General features: G+C 46.2%; 2 protein-coding genes across 9 annotated transcripts in view; both read left to right on the top strand.

Annotated features, from left to right (window-relative positions):
• TOP6BL (TOP6B like initiator of meiotic double strand breaks) overlaps positions 1 to 17,877 on the top strand; it is a 2,208,219-nt gene that overhangs the window by 87,312 nt on the left and 2,103,030 nt on the right. The gene's annotated exons all lie outside the window — the stretch shown is intronic.
• On the top strand, positions 5,701 to 7,436 carry LOC144782946 (uncharacterized). The gene is made up of 2 exons (XM_078662175.1): positions 5,701 to 6,098; positions 6,370 to 7,436. Exons 1-2 carry the CDS (start codon positions 5,810 to 5,812, stop codon positions 7,374 to 7,376), a joined length of 1,296 nt encoding a protein of 431 aa, XP_078518301.1. The 5' UTR covers positions 5,701 to 5,809; the 3' UTR covers positions 7,377 to 7,436.

The raw sequence follows: 17,877 nt of genomic DNA on the forward strand, positions 1-17,877 counted from the left end.
GGATCCCAGACCTCGCCTTCGAATCACTCATTCCATCTGAGCACCCCTCTTCAGCCCCTCCGTACCGGCACTCCTTACTGGTTGGTCTGAGGACAGGCGCAAGTGTGGGAGAATACTGCAAGTGTGTTCTAGGTAAAAGATTTTGGGGATTTTTGTAGTTAAATTATTTACACATGACCACTAGACGCACACACAGGACCCCATTCGCAAATCCATTTGTGTGAAACACCCGTCTTATATCATAGGAGAAGGGGTTACGTTCAAACCAGGAAGAGACAGCAGCCTCTATCTGTTAACAAGCATATGCAATGCAATAGGTCTCACGGTTATGCGAGTTTGAGCTATTGACATTGCAAATAATAATGCAATTTTGTTTTTTAAACCTAAATAAAAGGCATTGGTATTTACAATGCCAATAGCTGAAACTCTCGTAACTGCGCGACATACTGCATTGCAAATGCTTTTTTTTTAGCAGACAAGAAGTAGTTACTACTTACTACACAACAAGCAAAACATTATTTCATAAGCACTGAAATCGGTGATCAAAAAGTGTAATATGAAAGTAGTTTTAATATCATTAAAATTATTGGTTTTAAATAGTTTTAGAATGAAATAATCACAAAGAAGAGCAACATCTATGTGAGAGACTGCATCAGGGGACTACAAGCTCTATCACCTTTTAACAGCACATTAGGAGGTTGGTCTGCCAGCTCTATACAGCATCATAGACATCATTGTGGCACAGGAAGTGAGAGACTGCATCAGGGGGTCTGCAAACCCCATCACTCTTTGCCAGCACCTGAGTGAATGAGAAGATGGATCCCCCCCCAATTGCTATGTAATGCCATCAACATCCCTGCAGCGCGGGCGGAGCAAAGGGCGGGCTCTCCATGTCTGTCAAAGCCAGGATAAGGCAGGGCTACTACCCTTGGCCGTGCTATCAAGTTAATCAAAAATGGATGCTACTTGTTGTAGGAGAGTAGGGTCTGCTTCCTATGGTTACCACCACTTTTTAATGTGATTCTCAGTTTTTTTCGACTTTATTCTGGCTGTGTCCCTGGTAATCAGTCGCCCAGCCTAGCTGTTCTCTCTCTAAATTGTTACCATGTACTTTAGGTACATACCAGATTGGTTACTGGTCACCCTTGTGAGCCTCTGTATAGTGTACCCTAGGTACCCAGGGTATAGGAGCAACCTAGGCCTACCAGGGGCGGCAGCATGTATTGTGCCACCCCTGGTTTGTCTTCCAAACTGACACCACAGGTCTGTTCACATAGCCTGGGAATGGTGGTGTATTCACCCCTTACTTAGATATAGTATACCTATATCCATATAAACACATATACACCTATAAGTCACTCCTATGGCAGGCCTTGACAATCCTGGAGGCAGAGTGCATGGTTTTATGTGAGAGGGTGCCCTAGCATGAGCTGAGCCCCCCTGCAGCTTTCGGAACCATCTCCTTATAGCTGTTCTATGATATAGCCATACCATATACTCTTAAGTGCATTATAATCCTCGCGGTTAATGCTAACTTTGATTTGGCTTTATAAAAACATGTCGTGTAAGGTGTTAAACACTTTGGAATACTACCCCCCGCCAGTCCTGGCGGCGGGGTAGCATTCCACCCTTCTAGAGGGAGAAGACATGTAGTCACTGGTTTACCCGGTTAAAGTTAAACAGAGCCTCAGCATCACAAAATGGATGCTGCTGCCACAGACGCGAGTCTGCCCTCCTGCTGCTGGACGAAACTCCGGCAGGGGAGACCTGGACAATAGGTTTCCTGTCCAGGGAGGTGCTGGCACCTCCCCAGACAGGCTTTAGTGTATTGGGGCAGGGAGGGCTGCATTCAGTGAATGCTTTCTAGACCCTGCCTGGGGCACCCAAGGTGCTCCACGCATTTCCAGTTCAAACCGTTTGCTGGGGCACTCTGCCCCAGCTCTGGCGCAAAACTGGACAAAGGGAAAGGGGTGTAACCACCCTCTTCCCAGGTCCACCCATAGGAGGTACCTTAAAGGTAGTCCAGCGCCCAAACTTAGTATAAGTATAGGATCCCAGTCCCTAGGACTTTCGATTACCCTGGATGAAACTCTGTTACATATATCCTGGACCTTTGACATTCCATTTCGACTGGAAGACGGAAGACATCTCCCTTGTGGTCAAGGAGTGACCATCCAGTTCAAACAGGCACCAACAGCAATTTTGCCAGTCTGCATTTTCTAGGCTCCCGCCGGATCCCGAAGAATTTGCGACACAGGACATGGACTTCCAGACATCTCTGACCCCGACCTTCGCTCACAGTAAAGCTGAGACCCGTTGCGGACACGAGAGACGTGGGACAGGAACTCCTGGACATCCTGCATTTTGCAAGCTGCACCTACTTCACGAGGTATATTGAAGTTGTGCATTGGGATGCTTGAAGCCCCAGACCCAAGCACCATTTGCACCGAAGCTCAGAGGCCCCACTCCACGAGTGTCCCGTGGGCCCCGCTTTTGCTCGACGCGTCTTCACGGTTCCTTGCCCGTTGGCTAGTGAGCTCCCCAAAGACTTTTCTTTGAATCTAACTTGCTTTCCTGGTTACTCCAGGCTTGCCCCAACTTCCCTGCAAAGGAGAAGTTCCTCAGACCTTGCTGGTCTGCACCGAAGCCCATCTCGACTTCCTGCGTGGGTTGCGTTAGCCAAGGCCTGTTGGGACCAATCCGGATACCGACACCGCAGTCACCTAGATCCTTTGTGGGACAGCTCAAATCCAGCTCGTCGACGCCTCCTGGTCCTCGTGGCTGAAGAGACAAGCTTCACCTTCTCACCTGAAATCACCCGACATCTGGTGGCATCTTCCTATCACCGCCCTGGTCACTGGCAAGTGACCCAGACTCTGTCCCTTCTGCTTTCAGGTTCTACAGATCTTCGATCCACCCTTGGATCCACCCATACACTTTTCCTCTGGTCGCCTGCAGCACTTCTTTGCAGCTCTCCATTAAAACGACGAAACCAGACACGAAAAGACACCTATGCACCCGGCTTCCCTGGGTGAGATAACACGAGTACTCCGGTTCTCCCGTGGGTCTTGACTCTCAAAGTGTCCTAGTTTAAAAGAGTTCCAGCGTAGTCCATCCGGAAGTGTTCTTAAATTGTAAATGTGTAACTTGTTTGTTTCCCATAGAAAGTCAATGGTAACCCGCAGCTGTGTTTAGACACTGCACGCCTTTCCTGTGGGCCTCCTACATCCTAACCTATGGTTGTTTAGATTAGCCCCAGCAATTCCACAGGCCCCAGGCCTGCTTTCTAATTCTCACGTGGTTCTTATACCACTATTTTAGTATATGGTTTGTGAGGCCCCTAGGGCAAAACGTATACTGTGCAACTTATCATATGCTAATTAAGTAACTTGTATTGTACTTTTATCTCTGACCTCATAAAGAGTGCAGAGGGATTGTGTTAAGAATAAAAACATATCTATTTGATATATACCTTGTGTGGTGTGCTTTCATTTGGTACTCGAGGGATTATTCATTGGTAAAACAACTCGCTTAATTCGCTCTCTGAAGTCTTAGCCTGATAGCTTACCCCTAGGATAGCTTTCTATAAGGTTGACTTTACAACCACCATCAATAAGGGTCGATTAGACTGGTACAAGGTGCCTACTAGAACTAGTGGACATCATATGCCAGGCTAACTTCTCAAATTGGTGTGCAGCGGATGGGATAAGAGCTTGCATTGTTTTACCAAATAATCTTGAGAGTATCATTTGAAAAATCACATCAAGGTACCTGTAGGTACATATGAATCAAGTCTTATAATACATAAGTTCTACTGAACTTAGCAGTTGTAGGTAGTAAGGGCTTAGCACACCCTGACCTCAACTTCTAGAGGGGTTCTAGTAGGAAAACAAGTAGTGTAGGTAGTGCACACACCACACCTCACTAGTCATGGCCTTAAGGGCAGGAGCTAGTGCCTCTCTGCCAGATGACAGCCAAGTGTAGACATCTAAGTAAGACACCTTCTCAGTCCAAGATTTGAAAGGATTATGTGTCTCAAGAAAATGAAGGCAAGGACAGAGTCCAACCACCCATCACCTCATAGATATACTGGGTGCAGATGACTTAACCTAAGCATCAGATCCAGATACCCTAGGTAGTAGGGAGGGAGCCATCCCTCATCTGTGGAGGATCCAAGTGGGGCACCCCACCAGGACTCTGAGGATGAAGAGGATGTAGACCAGGAACAGGTTGATGAACCTGACCTGGGAGACACAGGACTACATGTGGGCGGAGCGGGCCTAGGAAGGCCTCCCTCTATCCCTCCACGTAGGCCTAATGATGTGTCCAGAAGAAACAGATCTCTTGTCAGATGAATCTGGACATTGACTCATTAGTAGGGTCCTCTGCCTCAGCTCAAAGGAGAATGACTTCCCCTCAGAGAAGAGAGCACAAAGCTAGAATGAAAGAAGTCAAGCTTAGGATCAGGAGGCAAGAAATTGCCCTGGCCAAAGAGACCCTAGCTCTTGAAAGAGAGAAAACATTGTGTGGGCTAGAACCCACTGGTGAAAGCAACAACCCTAGTGGTAGGGAACGGTCTCCTGACCATAGAAACCTAAACAAGATTGTCCCTCCCTATGAGATTGGGGATGACATCCACAAGTGGATAACTGCTTTGGAGAGGGCCTGCAAAGTACAGCAGGGACCCCAAAGTCATTGGGCAGCAATCTTGTGGCTCACCTTTGCAAAGGAAGAGACCAGCTCCTCACTGTTAGAGAAGAGGATGCTGACCACTACACTGTCCTGAAGAGTGTTCGAATAGATGGGTTTGGCCTAACCAGTGAGCAGTACAGGTTGCTGTTCAGAGATACCCAAAAGACACAGACTCGGGACTGGACAGATTTTGTAGATTTTGCTACTAAGGCTCTGGAAGGTTGGTTACTGGGCAGTAAGTAAGTGACTATACAGGATTGTATAACCTTATAATGAGAGAACGGATTCTCAATAATTGTCAGAACCAGTTATTGCATCAACACCTGTTGACTCTGATTTGACCTCTCCACAAGAAATGGGTAAGAGGGCAGTAAAATGGGTCAGAAGCAGGGTGAAGCAGAAGGTACAGAACCAAGGTGATTACCAGAAGAAGCAAGACCAAAAGGGTGGGGAGAAAGCAAAAGACCTGGGGCCCGATGTAGGTAAATCCATTTTACCGATTTTTAAATACCGAATTTTACCGATTTTTACAGATTCGGTATTTAAAAATCGGAAAATGATATGTAGGTAAAAAATCGGAAAAATATACCGAATTGGTAAAAATCGGTAACGGGTGATCTGTATTTACCGATCGGTATTACCGATCGGTAAATACCGATCGGTATTACAGATCGGTATTTCCAATGCATTCCTATGGGCCAAAAGTCCCATAGGAATGCATTGGAAATACCGATCTGTAATACCGATCGGTAATACCGATCGGTAATACCGATCGGTAAATACCGATCTGTAATACCGATCGGTATTACAAACAAACGTGCAGCAAACAAAAGTGAAACTGAACACAACAGCCAATCAGGTGCAACCACCCTCCCCCTTCCTCCCAGGAAGTGCCTGCCCAGCCAGGTGCAACTCATTAGAACGTTCTGGAGACAGGCAGAGCAGAGCACACAGAGAGAGGAGCAGGGAGAGAGTTGTTTGTGTTGAAAACCCAGGAATAATGTCAAGCAGCAGTGAGAGAAAGAGAAAAATTAAGTTCAGCAACACTGAGCTTGAACTCCTAGTCGAGGAGGTGGTCAAGGTGCACACCCAACTATTTGGGAAGCTCTCCCTCACCATGGCTGAGTCAGCTAAGCGAAAGCTGTGGCTGCACATAGTGGAAAGGGTAAATGCAGTGGGAGTCACCAGCAGGAGCATGGAGGATTTAAAGAAAAGATTCTATGACCTCAGGAGCCAAACCAAGAGGAAGCTTGCAGAGCTGCATAAACAGGCTGGTGTCACTGGAGGAGGCAGGAATCCAGCACCCCCCCTGACTGAGCTGGAGGAGTTGGTGGCGTCTACCATCGAGCCAGACAGTGTGGTGGGACTGGGAGCAGTGGACAGCTCAGCCCGAGCCAAATCAAAAGGTAAGATGCATGCGCAGCACAACACCCCATACCAAGCAGCATCCCTTAAACCTCTGAGCACAGGCCAAGCCCAGTCCAGTACTGCTAGCACTATACAGGAGCAATGCATAATGGGAAATGTAGTCTGCCAATATTAGACCATGTATAACTGAACAGACATCAGCAAGGCAGTGAAAGTATTGCAGAATCATGAAAGTTAAATGTGTAAAGATTTATTTATAGTCACTGTGACACAGTAACAATCAATGTACATACGCTTATTTACACCTAGGGGCACCATCAGCCAAGCAAGGCACATCGACACCAGGGACTGCAGCAGCGAGGGAGGAGAGTGAGGAGGCAGGGCCAAGCCATGAGCAACCATCGCAAGATGAGGAGGACACAAGTGGCATTGCACAGGAGGAGGAGACAGGCCTCACCCCCGACCTTCCACACTCCCCACACCTGTCACAATCACCTGCATTGGTATTCTCACCGGAGACTTCCCCAGTAATGCAACAGGCTGCACCTGCAACACCACCAGCCAGGAGGCGACTCGTGGCCACACTGCCCTTGATGGAGGCAGCATTAGATCAGGCTGAGCAAACTCCACCTATGCCTCATGCTGCACCGCAGGCAAACACTGATGAAGACACCATGCCAAGACGTCGCCGCATGCACAGCACTGCAGGAGGCACTGGAGAAGGCACTGTCTTCCGGGGGCTGGAGGGAAGCATGGTGCGCATCCAGCGCATGCAGGGCAGATCCATCCAGGCCTGCCACCGGCAATTCCGTGCTCTCAATCAAACTGTAGGAGAGATGGGGAAGGGCATTACTGATATAGCCAATTGCAGCAGGGACATGGTAAAATCAAATGACAACCTAGTTGCTGGTATTACGTCTGCTATCACGCAGCTGTGCGACAAGATGGACCACATAGAGAATACAAGGCGCAGGGACACCCGCGCTACCAACAGGGCGCTGAATCGCCTTGCCACTGCCACTGCACAGCTATGCAGGAGAGGAAACAATATGCAGGAAAGCCTAACACAAAATACAGCAGAGGTCACAAGGGGCATAGCCAAAATAACCAGTGCCCTAGAGGCAATGATGATCAGTAATGCTGCTCACAATCCTGCCCTGGATGTGGCTGAAGGGGAGGACAGTAGTAGCCGCAGCAGCTTGGGTAGTGCTGTGGTGCCTGCTCGTAGGGGCCGGAGGCGCACAGCTGAGCCTTCAAGCCTGGAGGAAGGCAGTGGGGATACTCCCAGTGTGTCTGGGAAGCGGCAGAGAAAGTGACTTTAAAAGTTTGGGTGAAGTAACCCTGGACATGTTGTCCCCACCTTTGTACATGTTAATTTGTTGCACCTAAGTGCTGTAAGTTCGTGCCAACAGATAAATACTTTACTTCCATTCACAACCTGTCTGTGTGTCATTACTTACTCAGAAATAGTTGGCTGTTATTTCGTCACGCCTGTATCTCCCATCACTTGGTGTTGTGACTCCAGCAGGTTGTATGTCAGGCACGGCATTGTCGTCATCATAGTCCTCGTACTCCTCCAACTCCACCTCTGTACCCTTTTTGACAGCCAAGTTGTGCAACATGGCACAGGCAGCTATGATTTTGCAGCATGTTATGGGGGTATACTGCCTTGCGCCTCCACTCTTGTGAAGGCATCTAAATCGGCTCTTCCAGATGCCAAATGTCCGTTCAACCACATTCCTTGTACTTTTATGTGCCCGGTTATACCTCCTTTGGCTGGGTGTGGAGGGGTTGAGGTAGGGAGTGAGAATAAAAGAACGTAGGGCATATGCACTGTCTCCTAAAAGGGAAATGGGAGTACATTAGTCACATGTATACTTGTAAGTCTCACTGCAATATGTGTGAATGCTGTCGCAGACTCTGTCTTACCTAGGAGGTATCCTTCGCCAAATTCCCCTGCTGACAGCCGTTCATAGATGCCGCTGTTCTGAAATATATAGGAGTCATGTGTACTTCCAGGGAATTTAGCTACAAGGTCTGTGATAACGTACTTTGCATTGCAAATCACCTGGACGTTGATGGTGTGGCTTGACTTCCTATTGCGGTAAATGTATTCGGTGGCAGCAGGGGGACAAATGGGGATGTGTGTCCCATCAATGCATCCGATGATATGGGGAAATCTTGCCATCTGGTAAAAGTCTGATTTTGTTTGTACCAGTTCAGCATGGGTGGATGGAAATGAAATATAATGCTCCATCCTGTGCAACATGGCGTCAAGGAATCTGTGGAAGAACCTTGAGAGGCTGCTCTGGGTCACCCCTCCCGCCACAGCAACCACGCTCTGGTAGCTCCCTGACGCCAGCAGGTGGAGGCTGCACAGCACCTGCACATGTGCTGGTATTGCATGTGCCCTTGGGGTGGGGTGCTCCAACAGTGGTTTAAGGTCCCTGATGAGCTCCATGATGGTTTCTGGAGCCAACCTGTACCTTTGTACTATCTCCTCCTCTGTCAGCATCAACAGGGTGACCCTCTGCCTGTAGACCTGCTCCTGTCTCAGCCATTCCCTCTCTCCTTCCTCCCGTAGCCGTAGACGTCTTGCTATTACATAGAATGCCGCCATTGTGCAAACTGAATTGCATTTTGGGTCCTTTTTTATAGGCTGCACCTGGTTACCACCTGATTTGAATCCATGGTAAATTCCGACTCTCAAATACCGATTTTGAGGCAAAATCGGTATTTCTGGGCCTCCCTACATCTCGATTTTCAATTTTACCTACTTTTATTTACCGATCTGTAACATTTCCGATCGGTAACAATACCGATCTGTGACATTACCGATCGGTAACATTTCCGATCGGTAACTTTACCGATCGGTGACATTACCGATAGGTAAAATTACCGATAGGTAACATTACCGATCGGTGACATTACCGATAGGTAACATTACCGATAGGTAACATTACCGATAGGTAACATTACCGATAGGTAACATTCAATTTTCGGTATTTTACTGCTCGGTAATCATAACGATCGGTATAATTACCGATTCAGCCTATTTTTGGTCACCTACATATCGAACGCTCACTACCGATCGGAAACGGCCGAAAATCGGTATTTTCGGCCGATTCCGATCGGTAATAGCCTACCTACATCTGGCCCCAGAAGTCTTCTCAAGGTCCCCAAAAAACCTCTAATTGGGGGGTCCCAACAATCTAAGAAGAAAGAAGGTCCAAAGAAACCATGGTGCAAAGTTTGTAAAAGTAATACTCACTGGACCAGTGATTGCACCAAGAAGGAGACAGCGCCAACCACCATTGCCCCTAAGGCAACTGTTCGGAGTAGTCTAGCTCCAAGTGGTGGTTCTCAACAGAAGGGTGTAGTAGGGTTAACCCTGGGAACTGAGATGGACTCTGGCCTAGTCAGAGAACCAACTCAAGCTGTTTTGATCTGTAATGGGGACATAGCCATGTCCTCTACTGTGAGTCCCAATAACTTGGGCAAGTACAGACAAACTCTTTTAATCAATGATAAAGTGGCTCAGGCCTACAGGGACACGTGTGCTAGTGTCACAATGGTGACACCCAGCTTTGCGAACCCTGGACAGATCATACTAGGTGAAAATTACCTAGTGACCAATGCTAGCAATGTCACTACCACACATGAGATGGCAGTTGTTAATTTCTCCTGGGGGTGGGGGGGGGTAACTGGCCTTGAGAAGATTGTTGTTAGCTCAGATCTCCCTGTAGAATGTTTGCTTAGCAATGACCTAGAGACTTCAGCCTGGTCTGAATTGGAGTATAGCACACATGCAGAAATGTTAGGCATCGCAGCACATGTCTTTGCTGTGACTAGGTCACAGGTCAAAAATTGCAACACTGAACAGGCACTGGATTCTGGAATAATGGACCAGTTGCCTACCAGGAACAGGAGCAGTAGGGTTAAGGCTGTGCCTTCCCCCCTGCCTCAGGATGAGGAACAGCCTTCTGAGGAAGCTTATTGTGAGCCTGAAGAAGGAACTGTCCTAGAAGAGCTTGAGCCTGATCAGGTTGAGTTTCTTGGGAAAGGGGGACTTTCCAGGGCAGATCTGAGGCAGGCGCAGTTAGACTGCCCTTCTCTTGAACCCCTCAGACAGCAAGCTGCTGCTGAGACTGCAGGGAATGCTAGTGGAACCCATGAGGTTTACTGGGATGAAGGGCTCCTGTATTCAGAGGGTAGAGACCCCAAGCCTGGTGCTTCCTGGAGGTTGGTCGTACCTTTGACATTCAGGGGCTTCCTTTTGATACTAGCCCATGATATCCCCCTTGCAGGACATCTTGGCCAGAATAAAACTTGGGACAGGCTTGTTCCACATTTTCAGTAGCCCTACATGTCAGAGGACACCAAGGAGTTTTGTCGCTCCTGTGTTACCTGCCAAGCCAGTGGCAAATCAGGTGGCACTACAAAGGCCCCCCATTTACCACTACCTGTGGTGGGGGTTCCCTTTGAAAGAGTAGGGATTGACATTGTTGGACCAATGGATCCCCAAACAGACACTGGACACAGGTTTATTCTGGTGGTAGTGGATCATGCCACCAGATACCCAGAAGATATTCCCCTTAGGACCACTATAGCACCTGTGGTGGCAAGAGCCCTTTTGGGAGTTTTCTCAAGAGAGGGTTTCCCTAAGGAGGTTGTATCAGACAGAGGTGCAAACTTCATGTCTAGTTACCTAACTGCAATGTGGAAGTAATGTGGAGTGAACTATAAGTTCACCACACCCTATCACCCACAATGCAATGGTCTAGTTGAGAGATTCAACAATACCTTAAATGGCATGATTAAGGGTCTCCCTGAAAAGCTCAGGTGGAAATGGGACATCCTACTGCCCTGCCTTTAATTTACCTACAGAGAGGACCCACAAAAGGGGGTTGGCTACAGCCCTTTTGAACTTTTGTTTGGGCATCCTGTAAGAGGACCCCTTTGTCTGGTGAAGGAAGGATGGGAGTTACCTCTCAAACTTCCCAAACATGACATTGTGGACAATGTACTTGGTCTCTGCTCCAGGATGGCTGAGTTCATGAAAAAGGCATCCAAAAACCTTAAGGCAAGTCAGGATTTGCAAAAGGCCTGGCATGACCAAAAGGCTGTCCTGACTAGGGGTGGGCCTAGTACGCGCTACGCAAAGATGTTCTCTCACTACGCGACCTTCGCGTAGGTTCGCAAGCATGCATAGTAGCTTGTCGGACCCGTTCGTGAGGCTTTTTTTTGCTCGGAGGCACGTTGTGCGTGTTCGGGGCGCTGTGTGCGTGCTCGGGGGATCGTAGCTCGCGAACTTACCCATGCGGTGGGCTATGGGCGCGGCAATCTTGTTTTTTCAATTGTACCGCCCGCTCGCGTTGCCTTATTTCCTGTTCCGGGTCGCGTATAACGCGTTCGCGTTGTGCAAGTCATGTTCGGGAACGCTATCTACTTGTTCGCGATGACTAGTGCGTGCTAGGGAGAAATATCGCGCAAACTTACCCACGTGTTCGAGACGGGCGCGGGCATCTTGTTTTCACTCTATGCTATGGTTCTGGGCCTAGTTTTCTATCCACCTTTAATCTTTGCAATCTTTACTTATTTTCACTGTTTTTCTCCCCTTTTTTTTATTTATCATCTTTGTCTCTCTGTCCCTAGGTTTATATTTTGTGATTTATTTCTACTTTCACTGTGCTTTTGTTTCTTTTCTACTGTTTTATTTTACCTCTTTATTTAAACTCCTACTTCTTCCCCCTAACTTTATTTTTTCCTTCTTTTCCTTTCTGCCTCACCCCAGAACCATGGCCAAGGGCAGCAGTACCAGCTCCAAGGGCAAGGTTCCTTGCGGCAGAATGCGCCCTGCAGGGGTGCAGGCCCGACAACTGTTCGGAGAGGCAGAGGTGGCCGCCCTGGTTTTCTTCGTCCAGCGCCACCTCCCCTTGACCTTGGCAGCAGGCGGCAGGCCAGGCTCCTGGTACCTTACCCAGGAGCGTCACCGCCGGTGGGCGAAGGTGCGCTGAACAGTCTTTCGCTGCTCGGGGATCCGGGGCACCCACCAGCAGCTGGCCCACCGGTGATCGGACATCCTGGACCGGGAGCAGGACCTGTTGGACCTGCTAGGTGTCGAGGTCGTGGGGCTTGGTGATTAGCTGGTAATATATAGTAGTATAAGTATTGTGTATAATTCTTGGACGAATAACACGATAACTGGTGCGCTTAGTTACATTGCAGATCAATTCCATTTCAAAATCTTCTGTGATTGTATGACACAGGGGTTGGTCGGCACTTCTCTTACTTGTTTGTAACTTTGCGCTAGCTTGGGCTGATTATTGATGTTAGAGTTTACTTTAGAGAACTGAAGTTAGTTAATGCTATTGCTAGATAGTCTAGTCCTTCCATTGTCCTTCAGTGAAATAGTGGTGGATGGATAATAGGTTTACTTAGTATTAGTTCATATTTTTTTTACGGTCTGCGTGACACCTCCTTTGTCACTGAATGCTTCTTACCCCAGTCCTCCATAGAACCTTTTTGTAGTTTTAGTGAGTGGTAGGCTTAGCAATAGCATTGTCAGTCAGTAGCAGAACAAAATATGAGGCAACCAACCAACAGTTTGGTGTATGCACAAATGTATGCATGTGTCCAACATCTCATCTATGCATTTTTGCTGGCAAAAATAAAATGGAAATGCAGACTTACTGAACAATTGGCCCGTCTGGAATAGGTGGTGTTGGTCAGGTGGTACTGGCTTCCTTAGTATTCTGCAATGGGAATGATTATAGAAGATTTGATTAGCGTTCATATAAGTAGACGGTCTGTGAATCCTGCAAGCCAGTAGTCGTTTAGATAGGTCAATTTCATTGCAATTGTTGTTTCCTAAAATGTTTGAGCGTTTTTTTTAATGATTTGTTTCACAGCACTCAATGTTTCACTCTTTCTTTATTATTTCTTACATGATCAGCACCCAGGGGCAAGAAGACTGGGTCCGAGTCGGCGGGACAACCACCAGAGGAGCGCTCCTCTACGGAGGATCCTGCTGCTGGCCCCAGTAAGTCCTACAGTGCTTATATTATTAACAATTATATTTCCCTAACTTTTAACGCATATTATTTTTTCCAAACTCTTAATTATGCTTCCTCCTAATTCAATTTTTAACAAAAGCATCTTTGATCTTAATTATCTGTTTTCCAAATTTTTTGGTATCCCTGCCTTTCAGTTCCTTCAAACTGCCTCTGCTATGACTCTCTGTACTACTATTAGACTGTCTGTAGCTAAGCTTGCCCTGTTGGCCACTCTTTAGTTAAGGTTTTCTTTTGAATAAAGCTGTGATAGCACAATAACTGTAGTCACTGGGTCCACTCCTGTCCTTTGCGTTGTCCTCTTTAGTCTCTAGGCTTTGACAATTCCCACCAACAAAATGCGCAACCAGATGTTTGTCTAGTATTTTTTGTTAGGGTAGTAGTACATAGTACTACTACTGTTGTGGGTATTCTGCACAGCCACATACAGAACTGTGCACAGGAAAATAGGATGTCGGGCCTTACTTACACATCAATCAGAGAACTCAGAACCCACAATTCACTGACCGACTAGCTATAGTGTCTCAGTCATTAGTCATTATTATGTCCCGACCACCGACACGAAGATACCCAATGATTTTATTCCACTACCCAGAACATAACACCCTTTCGCTCCCTCACTCATGTTAGTCCACTACACCACAGACACTCCAAATATACCAAAGCCTATGTGCAAGTTCAAAAGCTTTATTTTTTTCAAATAATAACAAGCTTTGTAAGTTGTTCCTTAAAATTACATCCAGCTCCAACATGCAAAATAAAGAATATTAAAAGTAAACATTTGTACAACTAGTGCATGATAGACATCTGTGTAAATTGTGGGAGAACCCTCACCATTTAACGTATACTGGTTACATGCATCTTTCGTAAGCTCTGCAAATCTCTGGTTCGTAGAAAGCAATCTTATTTGCCTATTATGAGAAAAATTGGGCACGTTAGACAGTATAAAATAATACAAATATGCAAGCTTTTTGCAGTCATGCCAAAAAGTGTAACATTATGGCTAAGCAATAGGGCCTAACCGAACTCCATAAAAAAAAAGTGGCTTGTTATTCATCCTCTTCACTTGTATGCAACACTCATGTGGCATCAAAGGCGTCTTACTGCGCAACATGCTACGAGATAACATGCGCAAAAGAGTAGACCTGGATCTAAAATGGTTACATGGCTCAGGCTAACTTTCCAAAGACTACAGTAGGAATAGAGATGAGATGACCCTAGGGACCATATATCATACTACTAATGTCTGTCTACTGACTCTACTGTAGTACGCAATTTGGACTAGTGACGATTTATGTTGTACCCAACTGTTTTTTCAATCTTCCTTTCTGGTGAAAACAAGTAAAATAGGGGGAGGTGTACAGGCATCTGAAAAGGTGTTTTTGTTTTTATAGGTGCACTACCAGTATCAACCACCAGTGCCCGGGCCAGCGGCGATGCCAATGCTGCTATCCAGGAGGGGGCAGGAGATGCGGCACCTGCAGGAGCACCAGTGGGGGAGGAAACAGCGGCGGTGGTAAGTTATATTCATTACTTATTGGCATTACTAGCTGGAAGGGGAACACTTGACTCACTGTACTGTGAGACCTAAGTGTGTATGAACTTGAAGTTGTACTGAACAATATACAACGGTTGAAGAAGAGAAGACACCCTTTACTTAGCATTACCAATGCATTCGCATTACCAGCGTGAGTTGAGTAAACAAAGGCCTCTTCTATCAGACTCCAACTCAGCTGTGAAAGTTATGGAGAAGACTACAACTAGGTTATCTAATTTATGTAAACTAGAAAGAAGAAAGTCTGGTGTTCTTCTGTGTACTGGAGTCCATCCATAGTACCAGGGCAAGTATAATGCCGGAAAAAAACTCCAACAAATGTTAGAGGCCGGGGAAGCAGGAGGATAGATACTTAAAGTAACCACAAATGTTATGTACTGCACTTGCTAGTGCTACTGTGCTACTATGTGTTGAATTCATTTTGTGTTACTGTTTTGCTAAGAGTTATGGTTACAATTCTGTTTCTTTCTTTATAGATATTCCTTCCCAAAAACCAACAAGGAAGGAGTTGGCAGCCAGGGCCCGGCAACGGAAACTGCAGGCCATCGTTGATGAATACCGCCGGCTGCTGGCTCAGGCCAAGGAGGAGGCGGCGGCAGCAGCTGCTGGTTCTTCCAATGCCCCGGGCCCCACCTGCAGGAGTACGGCGCCATTGTCAGGTAGCCGCCCCCCCACATAGATGCAAATGTAGGTGCCGTGCGTTTCGTCAGCAATTTCTTCTCCAGATGGCACAGCTGGAGGACCAATTAGAGGAGTGCGTCAAAATCCTGGTGGACAAACATTTTAAAGCCCTCCTATTATAGATGGACCCTGTTGATTTGCCCCTTTTTTTAATACTTTTGTTGGTGGGTGGGAATTGGGTGTTGTGGTTTCTCTTCTTTTTGGGACATTCGTTGGACTTGGACATTGGTTGGGGTTAGGGAGAGAGGTGGGTGAGGTGTGGGATAGGCTATTTTTGTAAAGAAAATAAATGTTATTTATTAATACTTACACATACGATGTTAATGTTTTGTGGTTGGGTTACAGTTTCACAAAATAATGTACGTCACAATATTTACTTGCAGATGCAGGGCAGCAGCCAGTGTTTGATTTAAATAATCTGCCAATTTTGTGACATGCAAACAGATAGATATGCGGTACCCCTCACTGAGTCAGATTTGTCCTACTAGTACCACCAGTCGCTCCTCCTACTCCATTATACCTCCCAGCAAACTTATCTTACCTGTGATTGATGAGGATTACGTTTGGCACAGCAATGGCTGCATGGTTTCCTAAGAGAATGGAGAAGATGCCGTGGTTGTGGTGGCAGTAGTAGACACTGGCACTAGCATTTGCAAAAAAAAAAAAGAGACAGTCATTTGCCTGAGAGAGACTGTGGGAGTAGTAGAAAAGTACAGTACATAAGAAGACTGCCAAACAAACAATATTGCAACTGCTAAACTAAAAGAAACCAAAGGTGTCGGGGACTGCCTAGTACAAGAAGCTAAGAAGTTAAACTGTAGTTGTGTTGAAGGAGTCACTTAAACACAATCCTAATTCGTAAACTTTAATGCTGTAAAATTAAATCCAATCAATGCCGGCAATTAATTAAGATGTATTCGGTGGGTCCCTTTGGAAAATTAATTGGCTTGTACATACACTGAGCATGGGTGGTCAAGCAGAAGAAGATCCTCGCCCTGCCTCGTAGACATTTAATTAGTGTTGCTTTCTCCACATCTGCCTAAGCAAGCGTGTGATCAATTGTTGGTGTAGATTTAATGTAGTCACATCACACCTCAATATAAAACCACACAGCCCGGGGCAAGAGGATTAGGGTTTGATGAATGGATGGGAAGGGGGGTTTTGGGAAAAGGTTTGACAAAGAAAAACAGTACGCATGGAGACAACAAAAGCAAAACAATGAAGACGATGATCCACTATCCAATAAATCTATAAACTAAAGGTTGAAAAAGGAAATGCATGCATAATGAAGATAACTTGAAGGTTAAGGAGTAGTACTTCACTACTACTACACAATTCGACAGTACAAGGAAGTAGTATTATATGAAATTTGGCTTGGCTGTATGCCCTCAGAGAAACCCTAATTACCTGCTGTACGGGGCTGAAAGCTAGCAAAGAAAATTAAAAAATAGTTGTAGGGAGCAACTAGCAAACAAAGTCACACAGTTGTAAAATGAATGAAGAGACAAAATGAATCAAATTATTAAAAATCCGAAAATGATACTAAAGTTACTGTATTATCCAGCTCCAAATGTGTAGTTGTATCTCGTCATTCATCTTGGTCCTCCCTTCCATGGACACTCTGAACATCATTCTTGGGTGCCACTGGCTGGCTGATGAGGATTGCTAAGGTAAGTGTGAGTTGTTGCTCCAAGTATAATAGCACTGGGTAAAAGGCCGGCCTGTAAGTGTTGATGGAAAAAAAAAACTCAATTATCCAGTATTATGGGTGTCTTTCATAGATTCACATGCCTGAATCATTCCCCGTCGTCGAGACGGGAGTCTCCGGTACATAGAAATGTAATGTCCTATAGACATATATAGAGAGAAGTAGGCCTAAGGGCCTCCCCTTAGGAGCCTATCTATGTCCTTTTGTAAAAAGGACCAAACTCTAGAAGAGAGCCAATCCGCTATCACCTCCTTCTAGAACCTTCCTGTCAGGAGCCTCAGTCTCTCAGATTTTCTACCGCACGTTGTGCTAAGGGAGTCGCCACCTGAGTTCTCCTCGGGTTTCCTTTTTCCTAGCTTATTACTTCACAAATTTGGATTTCTTCACTTCAACTTTGACTATGGCTGATCCTCAGAAGAAGGGTCTCTTCAGGGCGTGTACTTCTTGTGGAAAAAAGAGGTTACTTATGGAAGACCAGCATAAGACATATTTATATTGTCTGTATCCGGACCATTCAGCAAAAGACTGCAACATTTGTAGAACCTTTTCTACAAAGACGCTAAAAGACAGAGAAGGACGTCTTTTACTCTGGCTTAACAGGCTCAAGACCAGGGACAATCTGGAATCTTCAGAGGAAGATGAGTATTCTTCAGTTTCTTCAAAATTGTCTTTAAAAAGGCCAAGGGTGGCTTCCCCTAGCCCTACAGATGCTCCTCCAAAGAAGGCTGTCAAAAAGCCTTCAGAGACCAAGTCATCTGCGTCTGACAAGGAGGCTCACTCCTTCAAAAAGCCTGCGTCGT

This window comes from Lissotriton helveticus, chromosome 9, assembly GCF_964261635.1.
Source record: "Lissotriton helveticus chromosome 9, aLisHel1.1, whole genome shotgun sequence".
Classification (NCBI taxonomy): Eukaryota; Metazoa; Chordata; class Amphibia; order Caudata; family Salamandridae; genus Lissotriton; species Lissotriton helveticus.